At 37.3% G+C, this 12,539-nt stretch overlaps 1 protein-coding gene across 2 annotated transcripts in view; it reads left to right on the forward strand.

The window, feature by feature from the left end:
- The first annotated feature begins 1,890 nt into the window (after nucleotides 1-1,890).
- LOC122079512 overlaps nucleotides 1,891-12,539 on the forward strand; it is a 14,682-nt gene continuing 4,033 nt past the window's right edge. Inside the window, exons 1-7 of one of the 2 annotated variants that reach the window (XM_042646043.1) lie at nucleotides 1,891-2,435; nucleotides 2,576-2,653; nucleotides 5,475-5,826; nucleotides 5,932-6,158; nucleotides 6,349-6,451; nucleotides 11,364-11,464; nucleotides 11,739-11,913. In XM_042646043.1, coding sequence (XP_042501977.1) covers nucleotides 2,082-2,435; nucleotides 2,576-2,653; nucleotides 5,475-5,826; nucleotides 5,932-6,158; nucleotides 6,349-6,451; nucleotides 11,364-11,464; nucleotides 11,739-11,913 — 1,390 coding nt within the window. In that variant the 5' untranslated portion in view covers nucleotides 1,891-2,081. Of the gene's footprint in view, nucleotides 2,436-2,575; nucleotides 2,654-5,474; nucleotides 6,159-6,348; nucleotides 6,452-11,363; nucleotides 11,465-11,738; nucleotides 11,914-12,539 lie in introns of both variants that reach the window. The other variant, XM_042646042.1, reaches the window with a different exon arrangement.

The raw sequence follows: 12,539 nt of genomic DNA on the forward strand, positions 1-12,539 counted from the left end.
TCATTTTTCTTTTTTTTTTTTTTTGGCTCAGCTACCTCACCTAGCCGAGCCATTCCCTTGATGATACCGCCAGGAAAAGCCAATAAAACCAATACGGAAAGAAATCTTTTCAAAGAGCAAAAGGAGAGAGAGAGGGATGTGCTATTTTGGGGGTCAATCTATTAGGAATAGGGTTACATTGTTATGGTTCATTCACATTAACATCTAATTGAACAAAGGGTCTGACGAAATCCATTACGATAGGAAGAACGTAAATAATTAATGAAACTTTTGGTTACATTTTGAGAACCATTGAATCGCTACGTCTGGATTCAAAATTCAAAATGGGTTCTCAATATATACTTGTTACTATCGATTACAATTTCAATTCACTTTGGTTTTTAGACTTCAAAAATAATATATTATTTTTTTCATTCTACAACGTTTAAATGGCAAGTATTAGTATATATTTTTATTTTCTATCTTATTCATGAAAATTATTTTTAATCTATAACAACAATTAAGTAAAATAGCCTTGATTTTCTCAACTGATACTGAGAGAAGTAAGAACGAAGAAGAAAAAGAAAAGACTTATGGGAAATCAAAGACAAAAACAATAACGAAGTAGAACATAGCTAGATAAGGTCCACCCCTTGGATTTTAGCTCTCCAATTTACTTTATTCAAGGTTATACTAAGGACCATACCTAAACTGAGCATATTTTTCTTCATCACCTCCCATATGTCACTAAAAGCTAAGTGATGAATATTGATAAAAAGAAAATGAAGGGTTTCCTGCGATGGCGAAGTGGGAAGAAATACATCAATGGCATTGATTTCGTTTGGAGGTGCAAAGTAGAGGGAGTGTTAGGTGTTAAGTTTGTCTCGAATTCTTGACCCATTTTGAAGATTGACCAGCTCTGACATATTTTGGTGGCGACCTGAATGAGAAGTTTTTCTGAGATCTGTGATGGGAGCAGAGGGGTTATATGGGGGTGCCGGGGCGACTGAATTGATTGCGACCCGATGGATTGACCCGCGACTTGGATTATATAATGTATTATTGTCTTGTTGAGAAAGTCAATGTATTTTGGGGGTTTTTCAAGCTAGGGTTTTGGGGCGAGTTTTCTCGCTGCTGCTTGGGTGTAATCTCTCTTTTGGGTAGTGAAACATCTTCTTCTTTGCTCGAGGAAGTAGCACTCCACATTGATGTGTGAATCTTGTTAAATCTCCATATTGCACTGATTGATTGTCTGTTTATTTTCATATTTCTTGGTGTTTGCTCTAACATTAGGGATTGTAGAGACAATGGGAAAGTTTTCATACCTCTCGTTATGGTGGCATCATGGAAAAACCTTTTATTAAAATCGATCATGGATTTAGTTCATGATATTGGTGATGGTATTGATTGTTGTCGATATCAATATGTATTGATAATATCAAGCCCTATCAATACCAACTACCAATTCTAGATCGAAACATTTTTTTTCTAGAAAAATTGCCACCTTCGTAATGTATATGTTAATTCGTATCAATCGCAACTGTTATCAATAATGTATCTAGCCGATCTGATAACAATTTTTTAAAATCATGACATGGATAGCATACGATGTGTATTTTCATATGTAAAATACATAAAGCAAAATCAACCTCGAACTTTCCCATAAAAAATAAAAGAAATAAAAGAAATAAAAGAAAAAAAAATGAAATGAAAATATTCAACAAAAGTAGTATTTCCTGTGGGAGAGAGTGGTTGCGTAGAGACCAAACAAACGCACTAGAAATTATCATTAGCAATGTCATTTTTTCATTTCATTGAAAGCGGTTGGCCCATTTGTTTTGGCGCAGGGGCCACCCTCCTCACAAAAACCTTTTCCCTCCAGATATGCTGTCCTAATCTGAGCCACAATTGGCGAAAGAGAAAAGAAAAAGCGAAAAGAACCAAGCTCCCATTTATTTCTATCTGTCCTATGAACTCCATTTATGTGACTTTTAATTTACGTCGGATCCGAGCTGTATCTTCTTATGCAATCCGAAAATTATCATTAAAATTGAGAAGTCGAAATTCTGAAACGCAGAAAGAAGAGAGAGTGAGGAGAGGATATGAGTATAATCCAATCGGACCTTCGATCGGCGCTGCATCTGGCGGCCACCTTCTGTTATCTGAACCCAATTTCGCAGCGTAAGAGGTCAGAGACCCGCATCGCCACATCCGGACCCGCCGCACTTGCAGAGTCGCCGTGGCTGGGGTTGAAGTCGAGCTTGAGTACGAGAGTGAGTGTGAGAGCCTTTTCCTCCGCCTCCTCCTCCTCTTCCGCCGTCGTGGGCGAGGCAACGACTGTCGAGAAGAACCATAACCCAAAGCCTTCGGTCTGTACGGCCGATGAGCTTCACTACGTACCTGTTGCCAACGGCGATTGGAGGCTTGCTCTTTGGCGCTACAACCCTCCTCCCAATGTAACTTTTGACTTTGACAATATTTTTCTCTTCCTTTCGTCTCTTTCCTTGTTTCCGCTGTTAAGATTTCCATTATTAACTTGCTAGCGGACTGATTGTTCGTTTTGTTTGTATTTGTGACTGTGTGTTCGCAATTTCAGGCTCCCCCAAGGAATCATCCACTGTTGCTTTTGTCCGGGGTTGGGACCAATGCCATTGGATATGACCTTTCTCATGGGGTGAGCAACCTCTTTGATCACTTTCTTAAATCCTTTGTAATTCTTCATTACTTCCACTTTCTAGTTTCTATTTGCGTTTCCGTTTGTTAACTTGTTTGTCATTCTTCCCTTGTTATGTTATTGGACATTGCCAAGTCCTGCAGTGCTGGCTTTTCTATTGCTAATAGTCATAATCGGCTAAATATAACTAAGAGAACAAACAACTCACTCTCTGAGTATGCATTAAATATCGAACCCTACGATCTGGTTATACTTTTAGAAGTTTTTTACTCATGATCCCTTGGTCCATTTTCTGGTCCTGCCTGATTTCTTCAAACTCTTCATCATCAGTACAATCCCTAATTAGCAGCACATTTCTACCAGGCCACCAGCACACTTGATAGATGCCAATTCGATTCGAGTGGAATGTAACAACTTCCGACTATAGTATTTAGCTCCATTTGAGGTCATACAATAGTATTTCATTTTGAAAGATTCATAAATATTATAGATTCCTAAATATTACTTATGAAAAGAAAGTGTAGTATGCATCTCTAAGGTCGTGTCAATTGCTTCTTTTTTAATTTATTTCGATTCATAGTTCGAGATTTCGAATTTGACCTAGGTCAAAACCTTAGGTTGAAATTTGATTGAAAGCTGGGGAATTTCGTTTGGCCGTTTTGGTAGTCAAATGGCCATTTTTTGGCATGAAACTTCAAGGAGCCCTAATTAAGCATCTCTAAACATATTTGAATCTTTGGATTGTAGAATATATATTAAGAATGAAGAAAGCCATTTAATAGTACACCAATGTAAAAAAGTCTTTACCCAAAAAAAAAAAAATGTAAAAAAGTGTCATCATAGTCCATAGACAATTAATAGGGATTGCCTATTAAGCATGTTTACATATGTTTGAAGCATTAGATTAAAAAAAAAGAAAAAAAAAAAAAAAGAAAAAAGCAAAGCGGTAGTTTGGCTTTAGACCCTATGACATATGGCGGCCATGTCATCCTCTGGCTGAAGAATCTCTTAAAGTCAATCGCAACAGCCCTATATGTGAAAATTTTGAAATTTTAAAAAAATTTGCCAAATCATGCTTCAAATCCACACAAATGTTGAAGTGGGTGTTCTACAGTTGACCACCAGGTCTTGATTCAGTAGCAAAACAAGGTTTTTTGGTAGTTCCGGGATTCTTAGGCAAGAGGGGGGGGGAGCTCAAATTTTGCCGAAATGATTTGTAATTTCATTGATATCTCGAGAGTTCATCAAAATCTCGCTGAAATGAGTTGAAATGACCAAAAGCACAAATTTCAGATGTAATGACAAAATTTGGCAAAAAATGATGAAATAATAAGTTTGGGCTGAAAATACCTAAATTTTGGTCAAAATCTGGTAAGTTGATATATTATCCCCACAATGTGTGACCTGCATTCAAACAAGGTGACCTGTTCTCATTTCAGTACTAGAACACTGGTTAAAAACCCTTTACATATTTGAGGAATGCACCATATTTTGGTTTCAAATATCCAACCAATTAAGCATAAAGGATGATTTTTGCAACTCGTTATGTTGCTATTTTTCTAGTGAAGGTTTGAAAGAAGTGTTGTCCTGTTCGACTAAGCTATTCATTGGGGTTCTTAAAATAACTAGACTACTAGAATGAATGAAGAACTTAAAATTTTATGTTACCCGTGTATGAATTGTCATTCAAAATTGTTCCATCTACCTTGGATCAGACTTATGAGTTCTAGAAGATCCACATGAGACAGTAGGAATGAAGATTTAGTGTTAAAGTGAGGGGCTGGGCACTAGTTGGTTTCATGCTGCAAAGGTGATTGGGACTATCTAAATGGGAAAATACCTTGTTATGCATCTTGGGTGCTGCCTCAGTCCCTAACTGATTGGTTTCCTTCTTCTATTTTACACTAGTAATTTATTTATTACAAATAAATAAATAAGTGGTCTCTTTAGAGACATCTGAGAAAAATATTAAAAAATGGATAAGTCCAGAGGGAAGAAAAAAGGATTCCCTGGCCGCTTTTTTTTTTTGGTTGATTAGAGAATCGTAGAGTTTTCATGGAAGTTATCTACTTGGTGTTAGGAAGAGAGAACTATCTCCAAATTACTGTATCGTATTCCATTAAGAATATGTATGAAAGAGCAGCTACTAGCATGGGGAGCAATTTACATAAAAGATAAATGAGTTCATATTTTGTAGGTAGTGTGATTTGGCACTATAGCTTGACAGTGGGGCCTTCATCGTTTGCATTTTATGGTAAATTGATCACTCATGTGCATTTGGCTGTCCAGTGGCGCATGGTGCTTCCAAATGACATCATTTTTGTTAAAAAAACTAGACTTGGGGTAGCATAAACCTGGTTATGATGGGGTACTTCAGTTCAAAATTAGTTAGAATTGGTAGCCAACGGCTTCACAATGCAGCTTAAAAGCATCTGTTTTCATGCCTTTTGAGGACAAGAGATTTACAAGAGTGCAGTGAGTTCTGGTAGGGTTGGTTGGGGCTTGAATTGTGTTGCTTATGATATTTGAAGGCCTACTCTAGTTTCTTCATTTTTCTCATCTCAGCTTTCCTTGTCTTCTTTTTTGTACTAGATTTTTTGGGTTTGCCACGGCCTTTGGAGTGATAATTTATTAATTTTATCATGTATGCATTCCTAGTTCTGGTCAAAATCTCAACGATGAAAAAGTTTCCAATCAAAAGTAGGATAAAAAAGATCAGTTAATTAAATTTTCTATATTTGACTTGGTAAGCTGCTAATCTTTGTCATTTTCCGGCATTCCTATTCTTCAACATTTAGTAATGTGTGTTGACTGCTTGCAGTCTTCATTTGCACGATACATGTCAAGTCAAGGATATGATACATGGATTCTTGAAGTTCGAGGTGCTGGATTGAGCACAAGGGCTGAAGAGTCCAAAGTAGTTGAGCAGTCTCCCTGTAATAGTGCCATAACTGAGCAGATAGGATGTGCTGCCAGCGGCCTGACAAATGGTGCTTTTTCTACAGAGCAAAAGTCAATCGTTAATGCCAGTGCTTTTCCAGAATCTGAAACCTCAGCTGTAAAAGGAAACAGGACAGATATGTTGACACCTTCGGATGAATCACAATTGGTGACGAAGTTGACAGAAACATTGATGCGCTTGTCAGAGAGACTCTCTGGCTTTCTCAGCGAAGGTCAATCACGGATTATGTTTACTAAATTATTGGATCAAATATCAAAACTATTGGAAGATTCTCTACTGTCTGAACGCTTTACTGAGGTCAGGGGAAAACTTTCAGGTTTGTTAGAAGCAAGGCAGAACTCTGCTATTGCTGGCCAAATCAGGGATTTGAGTCAAAGACTTGTAAATATTATTGAAGAAGGACAACGATCTGTTTCACCACAGTTGTTTGACTTGCGAGAGCGTTTCACTACAACAATAGAGGATTTCCAGAAACAACTTGATTTGATTGTGAAGTATGATTGGGACTTCGATAACTATCTGGAGGAAGATATTCCTGCTGTGGTGAGGTGACATATTCTCTGGCTGAAAAGATGTGAACATGATAAAGTCATTTAAGTTTGATTTTTCTATTTGATACCTCTCGATATTAATCTCCTGTTCGCTTTGAAAACAGCCTAGATATATTATATAATTTTTTTGCTTAATACCGTCTATGTGATGAATGTGACAGTCATGAGTTTTATCAATGTAGATGGAATATATAAGGAGCCAAGGAAAGCCAAAGGATGGTAAGTTGCTTGCAATTGGACACTCTATGGGGGGTATTTTGCTGTATGCAATGCTGTCACGATCTGGTAAGATCCTGGCCTATGTCATATTTGTTTCAGTAATATGTTTGTCCAATGGTAACAAGGTAACTGGCTTGTTGACCTTTGAAGTAGAAATTGTTTTCTGAGCTTTTCTTCTCACATTTTATCGAGCCATGATCATGATTGTGTTGATTCGGCTGCAAACTTTGTAGTTTGTCTATGTGCTGATCAGTTGCCTTTCTTTTTCTTTCAGTTTATCATTTTATATATTTCACTGATGACGCTTCTATTAGTGATGCTGACGTAGGACAAGAACCCTAAATCTCTCTTTTTTTTTTCTAAAATTATGTTTTGAGGTTAAGATGAAGACAAATAGGTTTAGAATGTATAATAAGGTCAGATGTGGTTGCTTAGGGTTTCAAATATGGGTTGAAGGAGAAATTAGGAAAATAGTTGTGGGGCTTTGACTTTGAAGAAAGTTAAATGAACATTGGGAGGGAGAAACCAGGGGTGTGTTCTAGAGAGATTGGATATCTCTAAATTTAAGTTTGTTGCTATATATACTGTTGCACTTTTGTTTTAGGAAAATTCAAGTTCTTGAGTCAAGAAACTGATCACCAACTATGAGATTTCCGTTATTCCATTATTTAAATGTAGCAGCCTGGTGTAGGTGGATAGAAACAACCAAAACATGAATAGGAAAATGTAACCTCAGGTTTGTACCAAGGAATTAAACATATTTGATCATGGCGGAAAGATGTTCAGGTCATGTATTATGTAGAATAAAACATAATCTTTAGAATTATACATGAACAGAAAATCTAAGTCCAGAATCACAAACCATCAACCCATAATTCATGAACCAACCTAATGTGAGATTAGCATATGATCAGCAATAAGAAAAGTAGAAATAGCAGCTAGATAGCAATAAATGCAATCCAACAATCCAGCCAGAGAATTCCCAAATTCATCTGCATATTGTGTCGATCTGCACAATGAGCACGTGTAATCAGAGCTTTCTTCCGTTTCACCATGGCAAATGGAAACCTAGAATAATTAAATGTCTCTAATCTTCTGTTCTTACTAAAACAAGACAAATAAACTCCTTGGTAAATTATTATTGTAATTAGAAAACGACGACTTACTAAACACATATAGGTGACTGAAATAACTTCAAAACCCTCTAAAACTTGACCAACTTTTAGCAATTCAATAAATGATTCTTTAATTGCACAGTTCCTTACTATATGGCTGATCCTTTTTGATACAAATGAAAATTTGGTGTTTTCCATCAGGAAGTAAAAGAATAAGTAGATAAGCAAATAAACAGATCTACCCCACGGTCCCCACCATACAACCAGACTATATTCAAATGCAGAATTGCTAGAAATAACAAACCTCACCCCTACATTTACTAGAACCTGTTCCATGCTTCATGGGTATGTTACTCCCTTGGATTTCATGCTATTTCAGCTGTTGACAAAGCTACCTATGGAATCCTCAGCTTTTGATTGACTTCCCGTTCTTTAAAAGGTAGAATGCCTCTCTCTTCTTTACATGGTGCATATATATGGCTGATATGGATGATGCTCCTGCATTTGATGCAAATGGACTCGCTTGTTTTATAGTGTTATTAACTTGTAATTGTTTACAAATGTAAAGACATAGCAATGCCAGAGCATCTTTACCGTGATTTTGTTAATTTACTATTTTTTTAGTAAATTTTGTATTTACTATTTTTGGTGATCCAATGCTCACTATTTATAGGAAATTCAATTTTACTACTATAGTAAGTCCCACAACTACAATTTGCAGCATGTGCGATGCCTGAGCATCTTTGCTCTAATGATGTTAATTTACTATTTTGTGCCTTGTCCTGAGTATGGCCTTGAATAGATCGGAGTGGAGGGCTAAGATCTAGGTAGTGGACACCCAATAGCTGTGTTCTACTTCATTAATGTTCTTAGTAATCTGTTTCCTGTAACTTCTACTTTTCTTTTTCCTTGTCTTTGCTTGGATCCATGTAGCTGGCTCCATTAAGTTGGGATAAGGCTTTGTTTATCATATTTCTTTATTCAGTCTTATTTGGAGTTTTATTGTAGTAGAGAGTTACCCGGTCCATGTGGTTGTGGGGTCAGTATGGGCCCACGGGAGTAGTCAGGCCGAAGTTCTGGATACTCGTCGTTAGCAAAAAAAAAAATATTGTAGTAGAGAGTTGAATAATGTTGGAGTCCCAATAGTCCTGAGAAAGTTGGTTTCTTTTCCTTTCCAAATTGGAGAACTTTCCGTCATTATTAAGTCAAAGTCCAAAGTAGAAGTCTTTTAGTAGGGAGTTTGACACAGAATTGGAATAAGGAGCCCAGTTTGGGCCCATAATAAGCAGGTAACTTTACACACTTTTTTTTGGGGGACGGGAGGTTGATAGGTTACTTTGAGTTTTAATTCAGTTTATAGTATGATTTTTCCAATGCTGAATAGTTCCTTATCCCTCTCTTATTACTTTTTTCTTCTTCAATTCGCTGCAACATATCACTGCGGATAAGTTTTCTTCTTCATTCTTGCACTGTTTCTTGCTGGTTTTGGGTTAGGCTTGCTATAGTCATTCCTTACTATCCTACATCAGAAAATTTTAGTAGCTTAAAAGATTGGAAATTGGCTTCAAGTGATCCTGTTGGCAAAAGGTCCAAACCTTGACAAATCATTATGATTACTGTTGCTAAGCAGCTGAAATTAAAGAAAGAAAGTAGCAAGAGAAGAGAAGGACAAAAGAGGAGATTGCAGTGGTTCTGTAGATGACCCACTCGACTCTCCCACTTTATAAATATATATGAGCTTGAGACAGAAATACACTTGTACTTAGTTGACATACTCAACACTCTCACTTAAGCTGGAGCAAATATATCACCTGTGCGGCTGTGCCCAACTTTGAACCGAACTGTACAGAAGAAACCTTGAAAAGGGCTTTAGTAAAGCTACTACCTAGATGATCTGAACAATTCACATAGGGAGTTGAAATGATCTTATGCATCATGGCATCACACACAAGTGGAAATCTTCCTCAATGAGCTTAGTTCTCTCATGAAAAACTGAATTATTCACAATATAAATCTTTTTTTTTTTTGGTTCAAGGAGCCATCGGCCAAGGGCCACAGATGAAGAAGAAGGCTGCAGCAGCAGCACCTGTCACAGACACAGAGGCGGAAAACAAAGATGCTTGCAACGCGGCAGCAGCAATAATCTCACCACCATGCAACTGCCACTGGAGAAGACTGAAGAAAACAATGAAAAAGTTGAAGTTACAGCAGCTGTAGCTGCAGCTGCAGCTAATATCACTGTTGCTGGAGAAGAAAAGTGGAGGAGACCTGATGTAACAATGTGGTGCCTAAACATGTGTCAAGGCACCTATGCATACAAGCGGCTGGTCATCCTCCTTGGCCCATCATCCTCCTTGACAACCATGATCTAAATAGCTGCCTGGTTGTCAGATGTACAAACCTCTACAGAGGAGGTTGTCTTCAAGGAATGGGTTTAAGTCTCAAGTAGCCTTAGGTTTGATGGTAGAAGAGAAAAACTTTCTGTTTTGGCTATTGGCAGCAAAATAGCAAAGATAAAATGAGGTTTAGGGTGAAACTTGGACTAGTTTTGATGGTTGATGAAGATGTGATTGATAGGGGATGCTGGGGTAGTGGTTTAGTGAAGTGTTTGATATATATTAATGTTGAAAAGAAACTGTTTCAGGGCTTAAAACTACAGTAACAGAATTAGGAGTAGCAAATAGAAAAGAAAGAGGAGGAGAAGAAGAGAGAACTTATCATTCTATCAATTCCTATTTAGAAATTAGTACAATTACATATAGGATTCATCAAGTAACTAGTTACTTTTCTTGCAAGTTGCTTGATAGTTATCTACAAGGGACTAGAATCTTCTTCTGTGAAATTACAATGACACACTTACTATATCATCTAAGAATGCCCCCCCCCCCCAATGAGACTAGTATTGAATACACCTAGTTAGTTCAGCTCTTGTTCTTCTTCTTTATTTTCTAGACTTTGGATCCCCAATATTGTCATAAATCATTTACATAGGCTTTTCCATAGTAGCCCCAACTCTTGTATGAGAGACTTAAGCCACATCGGTTCACATGGAGTATATTTCCTACTATGCCAAGTGTCCAATATCCTCCAATAAATGCAAAGTATCTTCTGGTGGACCTCCTGTCATACTCGGCACCAGCCCAATCAACATTAGAATACCCCACAGTATCTAGATGCTTATGAGGCCTACATTAGTCCTTTACCAGGGCCACTTTTAAGGTTGGGTAATGTCCTAGAGCTCCTGCAGGCATTTTTTGGTCTCATATCCCTTCACTTCCAGTTCAACCAATCCCTCTGACCTGGCCACCCCTGCCCATGCCCCCCAACCACCCCCCCCAAAGAAAGAAAGAAAGAAATTTCTGCAGTTTCTATTGTTCCAATTCTCAGGCCCTACTATCCTCATTCCTTAGGTTCTTAAAACACAACCATTTGATGTTATTCTTCTTGCCGCACTTTCGTGATTACTAGATACATTGCATGTAATTCTGTGGTGACAGAGGTTTGTTGATCTTGACGTATTTTAGTCATTTTTTGGCTGATGGCATTGCAATCTAATGTCAACTTGGTAAGAACCTTTGTCAAGGCACATGTATTGTTAAGATTTATGTATTCCAATTTTTGAAGTGTTTGGAGCCTTTGCAGTCTGATACTCGGTATTGATTGTTGGGTAAATTTTGTGGTGGAATGACTTCTTTTCTTGTCCAGTCTATTCTTTTTTTTCTTGTATGTTACTCAAGTTTGTATGCAATTAGCAGTATTACAGTTTCTGGGAATAACTTGATATTAACTATGTGCTAGATTGTCTGATTTGGTGTTTCAACTTCATTATAAACTATATGTGTCATGTTCATTCGTTGTATAAGGTTTTGAAGGTAGAGACTCCGGATTGGCTGCAGTTGTTACATTGGCATCATCACTCGACTACTCTACTTCAAATTCGTCACTTAAGTTGCTGTTACCCCTTGTAAGTGAAAATGAAACATCAAATTCTAGATTATAGCTCTTTTTCATTTATAGTTGTCAGGGCATTGCCTAGGTGTTTAGGTGCCCTTTGCTGGAAGGGTGCGTTGGTCGCCTAGGCACCTTGTTGGTGTCGCCTTGAGATCCATGCCCCTTCCAATGCCTTGGGTCTCCTAGACGCCGTGACAACTGTGCTTTCATTCCAATGTGACTACCGTATACCTGTAACCTGAATGAGATTTGATTGGAGAATGATGGTAATACACTTTTTCATGTAGGCGGACCCTGCACAAGCTCTTAGTGTTCCTGTTGTTCCCTTGGGGGTATTATTAGCAGCTGCTTACCCACTTTCATGCCACCCTCCTTATGTCTTGTCTTGGCTTAATCCTCTGATTTCAGCGCAGGACATGATGCATCCTGAGCTATTTGAGAAGCTTGTATTGAACAACTTTTGTAAGTTTATACATCCTTTTCTTCCATTCACTCATATAATTTATTATATGTGCACTTCAATGTTACTGTCGAGAGGTAAATCATAACGTAATTCAGCATGTAATTGTTTAAACTTTTGCTGAAAAAAAAGGGCATGTAATTCAAATAGGCCAAAGTTTTCATTGTTCCACTTAAAAGTATTAAACTATTGCTATAATAGTTACAGTATGCCCCTTCCAACTTTTACATCACTAGCCAACAAGAGTTTCGTCACATATTTCCCCTGATAAATTTATATAAAAATTTTAACCTCTTTGGAACCAGCAAAATACTTAAAAGATTTTATTTTATGCTAGAATTAAATTTATATTAATTTTTTCTCTTTCTAGTGAGTAGAAGTTTCTTTTTTTGAATAACTGCACTGGGTAACTTTTATATGGTATCCAATTGTGGGTTCAACCCCATTCTTAGCCTTGAAGGTAGCAGATATAACTAATGTATATTAACAAGGGCAGGCTGAGAAAGTAGCAGTTCAAAATCTAAATTATCTTGTACACAAATGTTGGTATGTTATAGTACAAGTCACTAGCTTATAGTTTTATTTATATAAAATTTGATTAAAGATTTAAAAGGGTTGGGGGGGGGGG

Source organism: Macadamia integrifolia, chromosome 5 (genome assembly GCF_013358625.1).
Source record: "Macadamia integrifolia cultivar HAES 741 chromosome 5, SCU_Mint_v3, whole genome shotgun sequence".
Lineage (NCBI taxonomy): Eukaryota > Viridiplantae > Streptophyta > Magnoliopsida > Proteales > Proteaceae > Macadamia > Macadamia integrifolia.